This window comes from Apteryx mantelli, chromosome 2 (assembly GCF_036417845.1).
Source record: "Apteryx mantelli isolate bAptMan1 chromosome 2, bAptMan1.hap1, whole genome shotgun sequence".
Lineage (NCBI taxonomy): Eukaryota > Metazoa > Chordata > Aves > Apterygiformes > Apterygidae > Apteryx > Apteryx mantelli.
The window spans coordinates 111,029,965-111,051,601 of record NC_089979.1 but is presented as its reverse complement, the minus strand read 5'-3'; the positions used below and the strand labels follow the sequence as shown (position 1 = coordinate 111,051,601).

Genomic DNA, 21,637 nt, shown 5'->3' with positions numbered 1-21,637 from the left:
ATTTGATTTGATGATCCTTTACAAAATAGATGATGTCTGCCCTTTCTCCCTGCATTTATCAATTTGATTAGTAATTTTCAATTTTGTATGCGTTGGCCTCAGTCTCACTGGATGGTTTGGAGGCCTGCTAACGGAATTTTAAAAAGCACATTGTATTCTAGCTATTTTTGGTGTGCGGTTGACTATCATTTAGAGACAGCACCATTTATATTTGGCCTGCTTTTGATTAAAAAAAATTAATTTCCAATGGGAAAAAAGGAACATGAGTACCGCTAGGATGAATTCTCTGCAAGATCCAGCTAGTTCAGCATCCCAGGTTTGTGGAAACTAAAAAAAAACCCTGCAGTGCATGGGCATGAAACAAGCACTTTCTTTCTCTAGGTCTCATTGGCTATGTCTGCATTACTGACTGATGTGTAATAAAGAGGAAAGGACCAGGGTTTGATTTGCTGTGCTCCATTATGTTTCCAGAACCGCCCATCCACATCATGTCTTTGCTGGCCATGGCATTTGCCCTAGTTGTCCATTCTGTGTGTGCTATTCTATAGCATTGTTTTGGACATCTTTATGTTTTATCTCAAATATGCATGGCAATATCTTATCTCTCAGGTATATGCTAAGAATTAATGGTTTGTGAAGTGCTTAGAAATTCTAAAATGAAAGTTGTTGTCATAGTCTTTAATTTGCTAATAATTCCTATTAGCTGATGAGATAAAGCAGAGGACATATGAGCAAATATTAGCTATTTTGAAAAGCAGAGTGGTCTGGTTTCTGACTGATGTGTCCATCCAGGACGATTAGCATACTAAACCCTGGTCATCAGATTAGAATAAAGAGGAAATGACTCATGTTAAGGAAAGAATGCAAATATTAGCGGAGTGACAACTGATTGTGTGGATAAGCCTTCTAAAGAAGTTGTATAAATTTTGAAAAGCGTATAGGGAAAGGCATGAATTCAGATAGTACTTATTCAAAGTAATGAATAAAATCCCAAATGACTCTCTAAGAGCTTACAAAGAACAAGGCAAAAGCAGATGGATCTGGGGCAGTGAAAGGAACTTGTTTTATAAAACTATAGTGATATAAAACTTCTGTGATAATATGAAAATAAAGCATCAGCAACACTTGGGAAATACAGCAGAATTACCAATTGATGGGTTTATTTTAAAAAATCTGTGAGGTCTGTAAGAGATCAGTGATTTCTAAAACAATGTTAGGATGTCAGAGGCCCTTCTCATTTCTTGGTGATGGTGATTTGTGTAACTGTATCTGCTGCTAGGTCTCAGATATGCTGCCCAGTGAAAAAAGAAGGGAAGAGGAGGCTTCAGTTGCAGGGAGGATGTTTAAAAAGATGTTAAGATTTTTAAGTCTATTGGTATAGATCATGCCAATCTGAAAGCTAGATCCATTGAAGCTAATAGAGATCTTCTTGCTGATTTTGTAGGGCTTTATCTCAAAGTCTAGATGAACTTTGCAGAAATTTAAGCTAGATATAATTTGCTTGTCATTTACATTGTGTTCCTTTGCCTATTTTTAATTAATCTTATTTTGCTGTAAGGCATGACACTTTAGACTGTTATTTGGAGTATAATGCAAATCATCTAAAAGATTGAGTAAAATTTAAACATTTTGCAGAAAGGATTGAAGGAGACTTATCTTGAGTCTCTGTCTCTTGGGACTCTTGATGCGCTGCCTCAGCTGCCCTCTGCTCTATCTTGCAGTCATAGCTGTAGCTTGCAGGTTTACAGATGTGAGGGAAATGTCTAGGACACAGAGATGAAAAATGAACTGAATATATCACTGATGAATTTGCTGTGCAAAAACAAAGTATAATCTTACAAAGCTTCAATGCGCAGTTGAGAAGATTGAGAAATTCTTAGCTAGAAGTACCGATTATAAAGTCTCTGAACACCCACGACTGAAGCAGTTAGAAGATTTAATGGAGTCAGATATTCCTAAGCTAAAGGGTACTTCATTCCTATGGCCAGCTGGAGAGCTGATATAGTGGAAGGAAAATGGCCAAATTGGTACAAGTTCTCTTCTTGTGTCGAGACACTACTTGTATCTGAATACAAATTGAGGTATGAACTTAGGCTGAGGTTGGGAACTCCGTGCCCAGTCTCTCACTCATGCATTTCAGCAGCTGACATCTCCTAAGGTGACAAACAGCCACACATTTAGAGGGAAAGACAGATGTCATTAAACTTGCCTAAGCTAGATCTGTATTCTGCACTGAACTCTGTGAGCAGACAGTCCTACAATGAAATTTCATCTCTGCTGGAGCTGATAGATGCCATTGGCTTTAGTTCTGCAAGGCAATGGAATGAATTGCAGGGTGACTAAATGGGAGAGAGGGAACAGGATGGGAGGGAAGAAGGGCAGTGGGATAGCAACTGTCTACAGACAGCAGAGATGACTGCGAGGTGAACTTAGCTTGCACACATATATAACTTGTGGATGTGACATACTGAAATTTTTGGACATAATTCATAGGTTCTTTGGGTGAAAATACTGTAAGAAGGTGAAAAAGAAGAGCAGAAGGTGACAGAAAGCTAAAAAGTTGTTAAACAGCCCCACCTCATATCAGTGCCTGCAGATATCTGCCCTTTCAATGTAGTGTGCAAGTTTGTGATTCTGCTTGTGTATGTATGTCTATTTGCACATGCATGCAAGCCCTATGATAATTACATCATCCTTTCCATCTAGTTCTTTTTTTGGCCTCTCCTATGTTTTCTACTCTTAATTTTCAGATGTGTATTTCCTATTTTTTCTGCCAATGGTTCAGTCTTAGGTTCATGTTTTATTTGAACCTTGAATATCTTGTTTTGCCTGTACTTAGTTCTCACAAAACTCAGATGATACAAAAAATATATATAATGTTATATTACTTGGGAAAAAGTGTTGATCAGAGACAGCTTAAAAAAAAAAAAAAGAAGAGGAAGGGTTATAATTTATATTCATGAAGAGACAGAGTTAAAGCTTCACAGTTATCTTTTAGGTTTGCATTTCCTGGTTTCTAAGAGCTTGGCAGGATAATCATGTTCCCTTAATATAGTTTTGATGATGAAATACCGTTATGTAATATCGCATACTTTTCTAAATCATTTTGACTGCAATTATTACTTGTATGAAAGATTAAGAGCAAAAGAAGCTCAAGTGGGATGTAGGTCAGTATGTTATACCTCAGCATACGTGCATAGGAATTTTTTAAAAAAATTAGAGTTCTGAATCCTTTGTTCATTTTTAATTCTGGAATCTCTTGAGAAACACTTTTCCACTTACATTGAACCTCTGTCTGTTTTTCCCTGCTAGCTAGATGAGTTCTCAGACAGGGACATTTCTGTATATATTGAAAGCATGCCATCCCTCCCTGCTTAAAATCTCCAGTTTAAAAGCAGGCTTAAATTCTTGTGTCTGTAAAATCTGATTGAAAGCAACTAAGTTGTTTCTGCACAGCTCCCTTTTAACTAGGTGGATCTGATTCATATTTACATTGAGGCCTTTTCTACCCTTCTGGCAATGCAATAGGACTTTATGCTGAATATAAGTATAAACCACCTTAATTAAATCGCACGTTGATAGTCTTAGCAAAGGGCCACCAGTGTTGTTTGTATTACCTAACTAACCCTGGGCAATTGTTAAACCTGGGGTGAGTTCACAAAATTTTTAACAGAGTATATTATTTCAGGTACCAGCGCATTTATGAGCTTTTGTCTAGCAGACCAGAACAGTACTATGACGGTGATTCCAGAGGTAAAATATTTGAGGGCTGCTAATATCTGTTACCATAGGGCTGACTGAGCTATCTGGGAACAGCGAAGGCTATTGCCAGAAAGGGCTGGAGGTGCCCACAGTTGTTAGGAAACCCTGGTTTTAGTAGCAACCTACTTGTTTCTCTCATTGTTCTCAACAGAGTCTAACCTGTCCTAGCAACTCAGCAAGTTTGAAAGCTGCTGCCATCAGCTTTGACTTAAAGCTGTACCGGTCACTTTTTTTGAGAAAGAGGGGGAGGGAATTTTTAGGTTGTGGAAGATCTGAAATTTTAGAAATTAATCATGTTCTTCCCTCGTAGCGTGCTCCACTACTCTGCTCTTTGCTTTCCAATCTCTTTCTACAGAGCCTTGCCCTTTCTCTTTTCCCCCTTTCCTCTTTTTTTTCCCCCTTTCTTTTCTAGTACACTCCTTTCATGTTTTTGTTGTCTGCTTCCCTTTAGAGTGTTGCAGAGCTCGTGATTAGGAGCTCCAGCCTGAGGAGCATGCTGTGCCCTGGCTCCTGCCAGCCTTGAGACCATGTAGCTGCCTGTCAGGCAGGTGGCTAAGAGCAGTAATTGTGTAAACGTTGAAGTGGGGTGGACTGAGCTGCTGTGAGGAGTACCCTGGCATTCAGGATCTCCTATTTTGCTGCAAGGGTGAGCTGTGGTTATGCCTGAGGCTTGGCTTGTAGGCCTGCTGCTCATGAAGCTGCCTTCCTACTCAGTAGCACCCTGTGAGTCTTCATGCCTTTTGGAGCTGTTACTACTGAGAGGCTGCTTAGGGTTTACAAGTTTATTGTTCAGTTGTGCCTTTGAGGGTGAGGAAAGGAGAGGAAAGCTGCCACATCTCTGTTTCATGACATCCTCATTTGCTGCTGTGAGTGATGTATCACTGACAGAGAGGAATAGGTAGGGCAGCACAGGCTGCTCCAGTGTCCTGTAGTTCAGGGATGTATAGTGCTGCTGCAGCAGCAGAAGATAAAATATTAATGCCATGAAGTCAGTGGCAAAACTCTTGCCACTTTCAGGTCAGAGTTGACCTCTAGATTCAGCAATCATTCTTCATGTCTCGCTGGCTGACTAGCAGCACAGACTTGCCCAAAGTGGGAGGGGAAAAGCTGTGTTTCTTGTTAGCCCCTTCCCAAGTGGTTAAAGGGGCATGGTCCAAGAGGTGGCCTGGATCAGACCTATTCCATGTAGCCCAAAGTTTTGGACACTGGCCAAGAAAGTTTTGTTCCTGCTCGTGCAGGGCAGAGAAGAACAGAGTTGAACCCTGCTGCTGGAAGGGCAGCCTCATCCCAGAGGACCCAGCCTCCGGGTCACCACAGCCTCCAGCCCCTGCAATGCCAGCAGCTCTACGCCCCTCTACTTTTCCCCTCTCCATTCCCTTCATACAGCAGCAGACAAGTGAGCTTGGTGGCTGCCTCTGTAGGGAAGGAAGCAGCTGTTTGCCTGGCAGAGGGCAGGAGTGTTCTTGGTGGGGATGAAGGGAGAGATGTTTTATACAGAAGATACCTGCTTTCAAGTGAGTGTGTTTGGCAAAGGGAGGGATCTGAGGAGTGGGGAGCATGCGGTGCGTGTGGGCAAGGGAGCCACTTCTCATCTATAGTGGTATTATTCATCCCCACTGGAATGAGGATGATCTGGGTGGCTTGGGTAGTGTGGGGTATTAACCTCTGAGATGACATGCTCTGTTCCACCAGAAAGGTTTCACAAACTGCAAAGTTTGAAACCAATTTTGCACAGATTTACATTGAAACTGACACCAGCAACAGAAAACACTTTTATTACTCATAGGACATGATTTATTTATTAACATATACAAGAATTAAATCATTATGCAAGCTGTAGATAATGATTTGTAGTCAATCTTTGTAGTGACAGCACTCCTGCATTTAGTTGACATTGCTTTCCCCCTTCTGTCATATTTAATGACTTTACATTCAGAAGTCTTTTGCATCCAATATGCAGCAAGTCAAATCCTTCCTGAGGCTTTCCATGATATCTGAATTGCTGTAGTGAACTCAACTGTTATCAGAGATTGGATTTCCCAGTGTTTTCACCCGAAGTCTGTAGCATATCTCAAGGTTGCTATAATATCCTACCACAGTCATTGTCAGGATGAGTTTGGCCCCTGTTTTTTCCTTCTACAGATTGTTCTGTGCCGTTATGTATGAGGAGTGGATGAGAGCGCTGGGTTTAAGAGAGGTCTTAGGTGGGATGTTATTGATGCCTTCAATGGGAGGGTATGGAGGAGTCAGACTCTTCTCGCAATTCATGGTGAAATGAGAGGCAATAGACACAAGTTACAACAAGGGAAATTCTGATTGGATATTAGGATTTATTTATTTTTTTTGCCTTGTGGGTAGTCAAACATTAGAATGAGTTGCCCAGAGAGGTTGTGGGGTCTCCATCCTTGGAGATATTCAAAATTTGACTGCACAGAGCCCTGAGTAACCTGCTCTAAAATTGGCCCTGCTTTGACTGAGGAGTTGGACCAGATGACCTCCAGAGATCCCTTCCAACCTAGGTTATTCTATGGCAACGTGATTTAATGAATATTCCCACAAGTCCACTTCACCGGAGAACTGTTGAATTTTTAAAGCCTGCTGCTGTACGAGATAACAAGATAACTAAGAAAAACAAAACCATGGATGCTCAGCTGCAATGGCCAAACAGGAAAGCAAAGGCATATTTTTACAAAAAAAGAAACTCCATGGGTTTACTGAGATAGGATAAGCATTTTCTAATGGGTTTGATGCATCTCCCAAAAGATAAACAGGAGAAACACTGAGTATGAATGAGACTGCATTAACTAGAAAACCATATATACTATAAATGAAAGAGATTTTCTTTTACCTTTTCTATGCCATCATAGCTGGGAAAGTGTTCTGTGAAGCGTAAATGTTTTATTAGTAATTTGGCAAGATTGAGGGACATTTGAAGTAGCAGGGATATTTCTCTGTTTATTAAATCAGGCTATAAGTCTCTGCAGTCACCTCATTTCTGCCTAAAGTAGGATCCAAGGTTGAAAGTAAAGGGTCTGTAACTCACCTCTGGAAAAAATGGCATTCATAGTGAATTGATATTTGGGGCATTCTTTTAGAAGAATGGGCTTGTTCACTGGCTTGCTTCTTCCTTTATGGCGTAAAGGGTCATTGGCTAGATTCCCTCAGCCAGGCTCTTTGACAGCAAGATTAATGCACTGAGCCATTCCTCAAAAACAGCTCACCTGAAGAATATGGTAGTCTCTCACAGTCCATGAGCATTACTCATCTGCATCCTTGTCCCAACCAAACTACATTAGAAGAGTGAGGAGTCTTTAAAACTCTAATAAAGACTGCCTGGAAGCTCAATGTGCTGTCTAATGCAGTTTCCCGCCTTCTGAAGATGATATGGATATGTCACAGTATCGAGTATTTCCACAATATATGCCCTACATTTTGATTGCTCTCATCACTTTGCAGTTCAGAGAAAAAAGATGTTAGTGGTAATTTTTTAATTCTTAATAGAAGAAAAATATTTTCTTGAAGAGTTTGAATTTATCATCTGCAGAGGCAGATTTTATGCAGAATTATAGGATGTGAACAGTGCCCACTGGGCCTGTCTTGCTTGTCAAGGTAGAGCTCCCAGTTATTTCAGTGGGTGTAGGGACTTGGGTTAGCTGTTTCTGGGAGGATAATATATTAACAAGCAGTTTTTGCTGTCAGAGTGCTTAAGCACATTAATGCTCTGTGTATGGACCTGTCAAATTTACAGGGCTGGTCTTGTCCTGCATTAAGGCAGTTTGTTTGGTGCAAATCTGCTCTTAACTTAGGATTTCATTAGAATCTTTTTTTCTGGATAATGGTATCTCTGGGGAGCAGAGAGCTGTTTAGTAACTGCAAGGAACCTTTTTCCCTCCTAACCAGAACAGAGGCAAGGGCAGTGTTTAAGTAAAAGTTTGGTTTGCACACTGAGGCTGTAAACAACTATCATCCTTTGGACTGCTTTAAACTTGCTGAGACTTGTTAATGCTCAAAGGCCCATGAACATCAAATAGCATAGCCAGTCTGAGCATCTGGTGAAATATACTGCAGAAAGCAGTCCTCCCAGAAGTTTGCTACATATCCAGGAAAAATTACTGCTGCTTAGATATAAGCCAGCAATCAACTCAGAAAGATCAAGCCAAACCCTATTAACATGCATGTGTGATTGTATCCAAGTACCTGAGACTAAGAATTTACTTACATGTACTTTCAAAAAATGAAGGAAGATCGACATCTCTAATCAAAGCTTTTCCTCTGCTGCCAAAGGATAGCTGAAGTCTATTAGGCAGAACTGTTGAAACAATGAAAAAGATGAATCTAATAAAACCTAGAAAGAAAAAATTGTTGGGACTCTGTGGGAAGTACTTATTTGTTGTCTCAATTTTGTTTTACTTGAAAGTGGTTGCTTGTAATGTCCCACTTTTGTAGCTCCTGGTTATGCTGAAACAGCATTCTACCTGCATAGGGTAGATGGGTAACATGAAATATCTTCATGCCAACACAGAGACCTGGTACCCTTGGTGCATACAGTCATTGAATTCCCTGTTGTCATCAGCCTGTTGATAGTTGAGGACTTTACTGATGACACTAAACAGCAATTTTGGTCTGTAATTTAGTTTGAGTTCCCTGGTTCATTATCTAGAATCTGCTGAAATAATTCGTAACATTTCAACGGAAAAAAATTGCTTGCTTGCTTGCTTGCTGGCTTTTTAAAGGGTTTCTAGGAGAGAAGCTTTTGGAACTAAAAGCTTCTATCTCCTTGAAAAAAAATGAAGTAATCAATAGGCATTGCTAAAAGGTCTAGCAAGAGCAACCTGTGTGGATATGGGGCTATTGCCACATGCCTGCAAAAGCTAAATTCTCCCCCTGATTAGGAAATGGCATTCACAAAACCTAGTATTTCAAGCCTAGAACAGGACTGACCACAACACACAGGGAAAACTGCCTGTGTGTGTGGTCGCAGTCCTTCAGGGATCCAAGCTGGCTGCAGAGAACCCAGCGGGGAATTAGTCTCTGCTCATAGGGAAATTGGCTGCTTGCTATTTGGAATCACCTGATAGAAAAATATTGCAGTGCCAGTACAGCGGCTTAACAAGCTAACAGGATAAGTGGAATATATTGCATTCAAGAGCTGGATTAATTCTGTTTAACAAAGCGAGGGTTGTAGCTGAAGCACTGCCACTAATTAGGGCTAGATTTTCAAAGTGGTGCCAGGGATTATAGCCATAATTCTATCAGTGACCGAGTCATGGAGCTCAGCTCTCCGTTTGCTCTTTTCATGATTCACTCCTTGCGTCCCAGTGCGCTCTGCGGTCTGAGATACAGAGGAAGTTAAGTAACGGGGAGAAAGGAAGCACTTTTTAAGTCCATATTTGTTTAGTCAGGGTTTTTCCTAAAACTATTCCTTTTTAAAGTCAGCACTGGGAGAAATCGGAGTATTTATCCATTTTCAGGAGATCTATTGAGGGGAATTTCCTCTCCGAAGAGTCTGATATAAAATGAAGTATGAACTTGGGACGATGTCTTACGTTCTTTTACTGTAGAAGGGTCCTTCACTGCTGAGCTGTGGAATGGCTGTGTAGCTGTCTTCTGCTTGCTCAGAGGATTATCTTAATATTAAGAGTTCAGTGAAATCAAGAGGCCAACAATAAAAGACAGCAAAACTAGGTTAGAGGAGAAAAAAGTTTTGAGGAACTCTTCTTGGTGCTTGTGTCATGTACATTGTTCTGTTAAAACAAGAGCTGAAAGCTGATTTAAACACACATCAGCAAAGCAGCACAGAGCAGAAACTGGTACTCTGCCTCTGTGTCACTCTTCTGTGCCTGTTAAGCCAGGGAGTTTTGAGCTGTCTTATGTCTCAGGCAAATTGAAAGACGCAAACAGATGGAAGCAGGCAGAGGACGAAGCATCAGCTTCCTCTTTTGCTCCTGACTATTGCATTCAGGCCATTAACTTTGTTTATTTTATTTTAAATCTGCAGACAAATTAAGTCCTCTTGAAAAGCGGAGAATAGAGAACTGGAGCCTGAACCAAGCATAGTGCAGGCAGTTACTGGACAGCCTGCCTTTCCTCCCAGCTTTGCAACAACATATCTTTAGCTCTGACACATCTGGCACTATTGCTTTTATCTTTTGCTGATGCACGATTTAGGACTGAGTAGAGGCCATTTTTCACTTGTGATTTGAACCAAAACAGGCCACAGGCATCCCTTTTTGCAAAAATCGTTTTTATCTTGTTTACTGCTTTTCATCCTTAAAGCTGCCATATACAAACAAAAAATACTTTGCTGCTTTACTTTTGTATTCTTAGCTTTTTTTCACTGTGGACTTCCAACTTTCATACAAATTGTATAGTACTGCTTAAAAGTGTGAGTCCCTCTGAATACTTCAGTATGTTCTTAGAACTGCTTTTAGTTAAAATAGTTAATAAAAGATTCATCTTGTTAATAGATAGTATGGTCTAGGCTTGAGCTGTGCCAGTTTACAGTATCTGGATATTTAATCTACATGAAATGTTACTACAGTTACAATCTGTGCTGTCAGTCTAAAATATTCTGGATTTTAATTAACACCCTTTAGAATTGGAACTGTGTAGGATTAAGATTTAGATCACTTTCAGAATATTTACCATAGGAAAAGTCATCATGTACAAACAGCTAGTGTCTAATGTCACTGCTGTGTACTGTGTTTTAAATGCAAGAAATACTGGGTTATATGAGATAATCCACATCAATTATGATCATTAAATGTTATTGAGTTTTACAGCAGAAGCTACTGAAGTAATTTGAAGCAGAATCTGGCTATCAGTGAGGAATAAAATTTCTTAAACCAGAGGTTTCTTGTACTTACCAGAGAAGAGAATTTTCTTCATTTTAATTCCTTTGTCTGTGTAGTCATAGTGGCCAAAAATGCCCTTTCAGAGAGGAATGTATGTTACATTATGATAAGACTAAGGCATAACTATGTTTTTCTTTCTGTGTGTGTCCTTGTATTTGCCAGCTCTGCATGTCTAGATATGGTAGGAGCATGCAATAAAAACATATTAATCCTGTTTCATATCAGCAGGACTTTTTAAATAGTTAGGCTGGGCTGCACAATATACAAGCATACTAAAAGGATCTTAGAAACTCGTGCAGACCCTGCTTTACCAGCATGTGGGCTGCACGTGGCAAGGTTTTCCCTTAGTGGATACTTGGCACTGTTACAGTTAACTCTGCTGCCTAAAAGCAGATTATCTCGTGCAGCACCAGGCAAACGTGGTTACAGCCTCTCCCAGGCCTGTGTTCATGCTGTCCTTGTGTCCCAAAGCATTTGTCTTATCACAGCCTAGAGGTACGGGGAGGCTGAACAGAGACACCTGTGGTGGGCCATGGTTTAGTTTCAGGAGGAGGAATCTTGTCCTGGTTACTCCTCTATGTAGCTGGATGGACCAGTTATGGGAAAGGTATTTTAGGAAATATTTGGGGTTTCTTAGCTCCTGCTTAGACAAATTACTATTGATGCATGTGGAGTTTTGTCTCAGTAAGAGCTGATGGACATAGTACTCTGCGATTTCTCAAGATTTTTGGTTTTTTTTTCATAACACTAACCGTGGCAGAGAGGGAGTCTCAAGGGCTCCATTTGCAGATGTGTAGCCTACATTCCTTCTCATTCAGGGTCCCACAACTTCATTCTAGCATTTGCAGGAACTACTCACAAGGAAAAGGGATGCTAGGAAAAAACTATATTATTTTTAGCTTTCTGTCATCTCCTTCTGTCATCTTTTTTTCCTCTCTCCTGAAAAAAATGAAAAACAATACCAAACATGAACCTTTTCCAGAATTCAGCAAGTCCTGAGAGACTTGGATCTGGCCTCAAGTACCTACGCAGATTTTGCAGATAGCCATGAGGTGCTCTGGAGATTGCTACTTGTGCATGCTTCAAAAGTTGGGAAACTCTATGCTAGACCAGAAGAATATTGTTTAGGGTGTGTATATTGGAGAATATTTTAGAGTAAGTACTGATACTTCCTTTAACCATTTGAGCACACACTTTCCTATCATAGCAGTGACAGTTCTGATTAAGCAAGGAAAGTGAAAGAAGGTTTGAATCTAGTTCAGGAAACCTGTAGTCTTCTGAGAGATTCACGTAGACTTGAATTTGCAGCTCAAGCCCCTCTTGCTTAAAAAAATTAGTAAACTAATTTAGACTGAGCTCTCATTTCAAAGGTATAAAGAGCACCGAAGTTGTAGAGGGCAAATTACATTTCATCATTTTCATCCAAAGACTTCAGTTTAAAATACCAAGTGGTGAGATGAATGCTATTTTTCTGTCAGCTAGCTGTGTTTTCACTGACAGTTGAGAAGATAGGTCTTTTTACCTGTCTGTGACCAAATTCAAATTACAGTGACAAAACTGCAGGTGTAATTGCATTGTTGTCGCAGAATCAGTCTGGATTTCTTTTACTGTAAATGACAAGAAGAAAGACTATGACCCATGCACTTTTTCATCTCAGGCTTCAAAACTTTCTAAATCCCAGTCAGAGCAGTTGTTAGCGATTAATAGTGAGCGTGTATTCAACTTTATCCTATACCATACAGAATGCTTTTAGCCTGTTCCTCACTACTGTATAGAAGATGGCTATTACATTAGAAAATGGTGAATCTGAACAAAAGCAAATAGTTTTTTCTTTTTAACCTAGAAGATTGGACTTACACTGGAGGACTTTTCTCATTGTTTTTAAGTTCCTGAGCTGTTTGGTTTAATCCTGAAAACCTTACCTTCAACTAGACAGAAGTGCAAACAAAATGACTTTGTCTTGTCAAAAAACTGTGAGGAGAACCCTTGCGTACTCAGCTTTCTTCACATAGTGGACTAAATCAAGCCATGCTATTGCTATATCTTTCCTCCCTCCCCCACCATTCTTTTTGACTTCTTGAAACATCAATATTAAAGTAAAATTACTCTCCCAACCTTCATAATATCCTTGTCAGTGTGTTATTATGCGTAATAATTTCTTCCTTTGAGAGAGGATGTGTTACTGTTCTTGAGCCCACTCTGGCACATGCTCTGCAACATCTGAGGCACTCCTGGGACCTGTATTTCAGGTGCGAAGGTGGAACCTATGTGTGGTAAGAGAGACAGAGTCAAGGAATGGAGCTGAGGGACAAGTGAGTTTTTAGCTGGAATGCTGGAGGAAAACACATACAGGTTTGGGGTGGTAGATCTGTATAAGTGGGCATTCAGGAGAGTTATGAGGCATTTAGGAAGTGTTACAACTAGGATCTTGGTTTGGGGAAGTGGGCTGGGAAGGAGAGGACAGGGAGGTAACTGTGACCTGATGTTCATATGCTGAAGTCTTAAATGACCTATCCAGTCTGTTGAGTTGTGCCTCCATCTCCACCAGCTTTACTACCACACTTTCCTTTTGTTGACTGCCTGGACTGTGGTAAAATTGGACACATTTCAAAAGAGTGTTCTGGTATGTTTAAAATTACTAAGGTTAAATGCTAAACATTATCAAAATGACTAGCATTGTATCTCAGAAAGCTGTACTGGGATAAACTAAAGAATATATAATTCAGTTACACAGCAGTGCTGTTTTTTAGTCTTACTTTCATATTGCAACTTCAGACCCTGCTGATAGAGCAAGAGTTGGCTGCTGCAAGCAGCTGTGTACTTGACTCATCACACCAATATCCGTGGGAGTATTCTGGCTGTAGAATTCCTCTTATCAGGAGATGCATATAAGGCTTGGTTTGTCTTTACGATAATGTTTGGCCTTTTTTGACCTTTGAAAAAATCCATAAGAATCTTTCAAATGTAATCTGTTGCTTTGGGGATAATACAAGCTAGATGACAAGAAATACTGTTTCTTGCATATCTCGTATGCCATGCTATATTGAAATAGACCACAGTTGAAAAAGATCTGATATTTTTTCCTTGTGGATTTTTTTTAAATTAGGAAACAACAGAAATCATGATGTTTATAGGTGATAATCAGCCCTATTTTATTCTCACTCAGAGTCAATGTTATAGGAGGGGTTTGTAGTAACTTGATTTCTATGGGTAGGAATCCCTGGAATTTTTTTTTTAATTATTTGGAGTTGAGATTGGCCGTATTTGCTGCTGCTATTGTTGCTTCTTGTTCACAGTTGTGTTACGTTCTTTAAAGACAAGCCAGTGAGGTGGAACTGCTGGAGAAAAGGGAGGTTTCTCCTGGGCTTAGAGAGCACCAGAGCCTGCTCAGGGGAGGAAGCTGAAGAAAAGTCACAAAACAGAGTGGGAAGCCAGTGGTTCAAGGAGAGCCTGCAGTGAAGAGCAAGGAGCAAATAGCCAGTTTTAGGGCTGATATTGCTGATATTAGTTCTTGGAATAAGGAAAATTTGGATTAGGAAAATTAGGTCAAAATTTTAAAAGTATCAAATCATGTCAGAGCTGTTTCCCATTGAAAGCCAGAGGGAATATTTATAAACGCCCAAGTTGTTTAAGAACTGACTCTGATGTAATTCATGGATGCTGTGTCTATACGGTGCAAACCAGGAGCACTTGCTAGGCCCTGGGTACAGATGTGTGCACTAGCCTTATCCCACCTTCTTGTAGGGGTGAGACCTAGGGCATACCCTCCCTTTTCATTCCACCCCCACCTCCCTGTGCCTTGATTTCCATGGGAAAGCATGGGGCAAATGGAAATTGGGGAAGCACTCCCAAAGGCCCTCTGTCTTGGCTGACTGAGGGGTGAGCACTAAAAGGGACAGTGTGGAGTGTGCCTGCTCCACAGAATAGCTAGGCCTGCTAGGAGCAAATCTAATTCATTTTCCCCCCTCGCTACAGCTTGCTCCACTCATGGGGCTGGACATGTTATTACTCTCTTTGTATTATGCCAAGCTTTGCCAGTGCAGCTTCAGCCACACTGGGAATGCTTTGCCAGTGTAATACACTAGTTTAACTGTGCTGGCACAATTTCATCAATGTAGAAGCAGCACAAGAAGGGACGTTTAATAGCAACTTATTTTTAAGTTTTGGACATGTTGATGTTTGCAGGACCCATCAGTTGCACCCCAGTCTGTTCAAAACATCAGCCATTAAACTATTAATACTGATTTGTGTTAGAACTAGGAACCTTGGAAAAATGTTTAAGGACTGGAAAAAAAGTGCATGTTTTGCCATATGTGCATACAAGATAAGTTGGCCCATTCATCGTCCTGGACAAAATGATGAAAAGACCATGAGTAGTAAGTATTAAAGGATAGTGCCAGTTAGTGTAGTAGTGTGAAAAATATGTTTTGACAAGGAAATTTGTAATTGCTTCTTGGTGAGATTACAGATGTGGCTGATAAAGGTAACTGTATTCTTATCATAACATTCATCAAACACCTTACAAATCTCTTAGTCACATATAATATTCAGATTTAAACTCTTTTCAGAAATTGGTGGTGGCTTTATTAAATAGATTAAAATCTGGTTAGCTGAGAAGTCCAAAACTGTAATTGCAATTAATTAGCTGTGATCTAAGGGGGGTGTTTCTGTTGATATCTGTTCTTGGTCCGTCTCTATTCAGTAGCCCTTTTCCCATTTAAATAGTCTGTAAGAAACAAACTGATTGTGATAAAAAGTCAAGTCCAATAGAGCCCATTTTTTTTAAATGGTACCCAAATCCACCCTGTTTTTTTCCTCCAGGCCTCACTTGTGTCCTAACCTGTTAACTGTGCTTGGTTTTAAATCCTTTTAACTGGGCTACAGTACCCCTTTCCCCAGGTTTTGAACTCTCTGGGGCAAAGAAGAGCCGGTTTTCTACATTAAGCTTTAATACATAATATTTAATATACTGAGCAATGAGTCACAGCTGAGTGGGACTTTAGTTATGGTTCCCTGGCAGAAAGTGGAACTTCACTGCCTAAGTGCTCTTTTTTTCTTTTTTGTCTGAAAGCCGAGCAGCAAGACTAGTGAGGAGCTGTGGCTTCCCAGGAGCAGAACAACATTTAAGCTGGCTCCCAGGTCAGTGGGAGGTAGTAACTCCCTGCTGAACTGGAGCCCCACTCATGACTGCATCTCCTCTGCTGTGTTCAGGGAAATTGCAGCTAACAGCACTGTCCCTCAGCTGATGCTGGTTCCTCCTGGTGCCTCAGATGCTGGAGCAAGGGGCACTTTTGCTGTCAGGTTCTGATCTCAGCCAGCAAGTAGTCTGTGTCCTAATTTGCACACAACAGCAGCCCATCAATAAACTCGTTGAACCAAAGCCTAGCATTAAAACCCACAGAGGGGACCTGACCCCCATCTTTTGAGCGAGTGCACAGAGTCATCTATTGATATTCTTTTCGGATTCACGCTCAGTATTTGTTATTATCATAATTCACACTTGCTGTTTGCACAGGCTATTAGTAAGCTCTCAGAGCTGTGTTTCTCACATGCATGCAGTAAATTTCCTGGAACAAGATTTTCTACTCTAGTAATAACAGTTTACAAATGCAGAAGTTATTATTAGAGGTGAGAGCCAAATCCCCATCCTTATGTGCTATTTTCATCCCTTGTTTAATACATATTCCTGTTTGGGTGAGGAACTGCTATATTTAAAATTACAGGAGTATTTTTCTATCATTAAGTTTTCTTAAAGAAAGTCTTCCAGGAAGGGCTCACCTAGGCTACTAGTGGCCTAAATCATTACCTGGATAAAAACATTGTCTTCGTTAATAGTCGTCTGATTGATTCTTATTCGATTACACTGTAAAAAGAGTTACTAAGCAGTTTGTCTGTTCAAGGGATATTGGAGACTCCTCTCTCTCACCATTCTTCTTCTTCCAGCAGATTTTTAAAAGCATCACCAATGAAGATTCAATCCAGGGACAAGGAAGTCGGAGACTGATCAGTTTTTCACTGTCAGGTAAGTCAGTGTTGATGTGAAGGTTTTAAGCCCAGAGAGCAGGAGACAAACTATTAAAACCCTTCTATTTACATACGTAGTGTATGCACATATATATATACATATACAGGCATGCTTTTATGACTGTTGCTCTAGCAGTGACACTGAGACAGAGAACTAATATCTGTCCTATGATTATGGCCACATCTTCTTCCTTCAGGAAGAAGAGTTATGTGCTGAAGTGCCTTGTTCAAGTAGAGTTTTGGGGCCAGATTTACTTTAGGCAAAGCTTCCTCTGTTTATGATTAAATGTGATGCTGTGTATTTAGGTCAGAGAAAGCAAGGTCAAAGACGTGCACTTTGCTTATGGAGTGGAAGGTAATTGATTTGTGGCAGTCCTGTTTCTTGGAGAACACTTTCCACAGTCTTAGTCTGGACCTGAGACAGATCCACATTCCATACACGCAAGTTTATTTTTATTGCTTAACTGTGACTCTCAGGCTTCTTGAGCCCATAGACTGCTCTCAATCCTCTAAATTTCTGAAGGCCGCTGTTCAGCCTCATTACTAGGCTTATCATTACAGGTTTTAAAGGCGTAAGATGGTTCCATGAAGCAGTTGTGGATTATTTGGTCTGGCTTTGGTGACAACAGTTTGGAAGTCACCACTGTAGAAAAATTCAATTCGTCAAAGGAGGGTTATTATGAGTAAGGTTCTCGTTTTGGAGTTTTGCACTAGCTATTTGATTTCCGTGTTTTTAGCTCCTGGAAGACAAGGACCAAGGTGCTGAACTTGACTTGGAAATTCTTTGGGAAAGTAGCATAGGGAAAAGAGGGTGGTTTTGATATGCTCCAGTTATCCTAGTTTGTAATTTTTACAAGCATAGGCCGTAAAAAGACCTACATTCAGACAAGCACCACTTTACATGATTGCCTTGGCAATATGATTTATTTTAACCTTTCCTCTAACTTGTGTTGAAGTCAACTGGAACTTTTATGCGTCTTTCATATGAAGCCTGCATGTTAATGCTTTTTCAAACTAGGTGCCCTACTGTGGTTCTGAAGAGGTTGTATATGCTGTATGGCAGGTTGGACTCAGATTAGATGGGGCCCTTTTAACACAACAGTTATTTGTGCTAGGTGGGACACTGGGCATCCAACCAGTCACATTCGTTTGTTAAAGAAAACCACAGATTTAGCTCAACAGGAATTAAGAAGTAGAGTTAATATTTAAAAAAAATTTCTTAACTACTCTTACATCTAAAATATTGCACAGAATTTGTAACACTATTCCATTCTTTCAAATTCTTTGGCCTAGTGGTCCAGCACATGTTAAGAGTAATAATTTGTGAGACTGCTAAGGAAGATTACTTCACTGTGACCTTTTATAAACCAAACAATCTGATTTACAGCTTGATTCAAAGTACATAAGGGGCATGCCACATAATACCTTTGGGATATCTTATTCTAGTGGTTAAACAGCAATTCATTTACATTTGTATCACTTCCATATTAACAGCATCATCATGGCCAGGTATTTGTAGAGCCCTGAGCTCACAATTATTTTATCAAAAATCTTTGGTATCAAAAGAGCTCAACTTCAGTCTTTCTTCCTGAGAGCCTAAACTTGAGGCATTTCAGTTAAACAGATTAACACATCGCAAGGATGTTTTTATTGTTTTCTTATCTAATCAACAAAAAACAATTGTTATCTCTGTCAAAGGCAAATTATTGCTATTCCTGTATCTGTTATGCCAGCTAATAAAATTCAGACCAAGCTAGACCTTCCAGAGGCATAGGAAGGAACAAGGATTCCTTTCTGTTTATGCACTATAGTAGCAAAAACCTCCCTACTGTCATGAGTTGACCACTCCTTCTCACTATCTGTCCTTATGTATTAGCATACTTTCACTTTCACTGTCATTAATTAAAATTTATGTTCCAAAATTATGGGGTGGTTTTTTTCATTGTAACAAAGTTTAAGGCTATTAGTTTTCACCTGGGGACAATTGTGTTGGGTACTGCGCCAACAGAGCCATGCTGCCCCAAAATGGTATTTCATCTAAAGAATGCAAGGAGAGCTATGCTTTTTATTATATTAATGTTTTAAGAGACAAAGTTGATAGAATGGGAGAGAAAGTCTAGAAGTAGGCTAAATCCCCAAACTGCCAAACGAGATCAGTCCATGATCTTGTTTGCTTTACTTGCCTATACACTCCAGTAAGACCTTATTTTGAAAAGATTTTCTCTGTAAAAGTTTGTGGCAGAACTCTTTGTTCCTTCTGTAATTTTATTCAGAATTTTCTTCGACAAAATCACACTGGTTTCATTGGAAGTTTTGCCTGAGGAAGGATTGCTAGATTGGATAAAAATGTTAACCAAAGAAAAAAGCATAAACCAATGCTTCAGGGCAAAAGGAAATCGCTAACTTCTTGAGAACAGAAAGATGAGAGTTTTTATTACTTTGGTAGGAGGTTTGTTTTCTGAGTATTTGCTTCTTAGGAGACTGGAAGTTGGTCCTATGAAAGGTTAGTTCAGATTAATAGGTTCATTAAGAACACTGATTGCAAAGAAGATAATTTCCCCATGATTAGGCTTCTTAATCTTTTATATGATGACTGTATTATTAGAGCTTTCATTATTTAAAATGCTAAGAGAAATATTATAAGCGTGATTTAGTTAGAATTAATATAGGCTTTAAAGAAAACTATACAGCTACTTTGCATTTACTTTCCCAGATGACTTTGCTGCTGTTACCATTCAATGTCACACTTTGGATGAGGTGACTGAAAGTGTCAGAGCGCTCTCGCATGAAATACAGAAAGAAGAAATGTGCTAAGGTTCCCAAGATGTACCAACCGCTTCACTGAAAGGTCATCGTTTAGTGCTAGTAAAATGCATTTGCTGAAAGCCCTTGAACCCATTCTTTTGGCTAGTATAGATACAAAGTGTTATCATGAGGTCTGCATGACATGCCTCCTGGATTTGTCCTTTCTTAGTTTCACCCCACTGCTCCTTGTTATTAGCTATATATCGTGTTAAATAACTTTTCTCAAGCTTTAATATTTCACGCATTTTATGTATTTGCACCCTCTTTATTTACAAGTGTTCTTGTGGCACAGATGACCAGAAGAGCAGGAATTCATCCTTATCACATTGCCCTGAAAGTTTTATTATCCTCTTTTTATGTAACCTTTAGACCAGATATTCAGGTAACATCACTTTTCAGTTTTTGAAATCAGCGTCTAAATCGCAACTGAAAATAGTATTAGGTCCACTAAAAGTGATTTTGAAAATTATAGTCACCATGAAGTGCTTGACCAAAATCCAGATCTATAACATACAGTATCTTCCGGCCATTTTCTGAAATTCTAGTGACTGATTTTATAACAGGAAATGGGTGTCCAAATTTATGACAGCTTTGGCTATAACTCAACTTCTAGCCACTATTTTTTTTTTATTATTGCTGTAAACCTACCCCTTCTTTTACCCCCCCCCAAATCAAGCTAACCTGCCTAGTTGTATTCTTCATAAACCTGAATTACTAATCACTTGAGTTTTTCTTACTCTTTTAGAGCTTGTGTTAAGATGAGATCTCTTTCTGCTATCTCCAGTAGACCTGTGCCTACAAAATACTGCGGTGCTCTAAACTAACAGATTTAAAGGCCTAAAAAGGTTTTGAGTTCAACTAGTCCAATATCCTGTGTAACAGAGGTGCCTTGATCCATGGTGTGGAGCTCAATAGCTTGTGTTTGGCCCAGTCGTATCTTACAGAAAGGCATGTACTCTGTATTTGAGGATAACAAGAGAAGGTACTTTGCTCCAGTGAGCAACCACTTGCAGTTGTAAGAACTCCCCCTTCATTGTTAAAACTGTTCATAATGGCAGTTCAAACTTCTCCTGTATTTTCCTTCTCAATGAAGACAATTAAAAAAGTAGCCTGTCCTTCAGCCATTTCTGAATAACTAATTTCTTCATACCTATTAATGTATTAATAGACCTGTTTTCTTCCTCATACTTCTTCTGCCCCTTCTTGATACAAATGAGAATCCCTTTTGTATTCCCTTAGCACTTCCACCTAGATAAAAAACTTTTCTCCTTTTTTCCGCTGTCTTTAATATTTTGCATGGGAGCCTCATTGTGACAGAAATGTTCTGTGTTTATCTACACCATTTAGTACCTTTTTTTAAGTCTGAAATCTTTAATCATCTCTTTGTGCAACTACACTGGCCAATTCTTACTTATTGGATTCTCTTTCTTTTGAAGAGAACTGGAGTCTATTTATAGATTTTTTAGAAGAGAAAGGACCACTGTAGTTATCTGGTTTAACCTCTTCCATGTTGCTGGTTACAAAACCTCATTCAGTAGCTGATCAAATCAGTTATTGCACACTATGCAGTATCTTTCCCAAATCCCCTTCATTATTTTGCCAGATTGAATTTTAATACTCCAATCCCTGCACATTACTGGTTTAGTTTCTAAAATTCCGTAATATTTGCTGTCTTGGAATCTAAACCAGATGCAACACTGCTGAATCTGTGTTCACATTCCTTACTATGAGTTCTAGAATCATGTACTAACAACTGCTGCGTGAGTCAAAGTGGCATTTCCAAGCCAATACAATATTGCTATCTCTTACTGTTAAAATATTATTACACTACTGGTAGCTACAGTCCTCTCTATTACTTTATAAGCACGTAGCTGGGAGGCAGTACTTACATGCCTCCTGTTGAATCTTGAACAAGCAGGGATTTATTGCCCCTTGCTTTGAAATCACCACTATGTCTTATGTAGCTTAGCCCAGTATATGGATTGCTGCCTTCTGAAATAGGTCATACTTGCTCTGGTCACGCTCTACACAGTGCACTCAACAAGAGAAACACAGACATATTAGCACCCTGCCAATTACATCACCTCATTGATAGTCAACCCAGATACCAGTTCTGTTCAAGTACATTTATTCAGTGTCAGAACCTGAGTTAACAGCTCTTTGAGAATTCACAAAGGAAAACTGAAGGGAAA

General features: G+C 39.6%; 1 protein-coding gene across 1 annotated transcript in view; it reads left to right on the top strand.

Moving 5' to 3' along the window:
* HECW1 (HECT, C2 and WW domain containing E3 ubiquitin protein ligase 1) overlaps positions 1-21,637 on the top strand; it is a 203,541-nt gene that overhangs the window by 83,625 nt on the left and 98,279 nt on the right. The window contains exon 5 of the mRNA XM_067291220.1: positions 16,563-16,638. Within this exon, the coding sequence (XP_067147321.1) occupies positions 16,563-16,638 (76 nt within the window). The remainder of the gene's footprint in view (positions 1-16,562; positions 16,639-21,637) is intronic.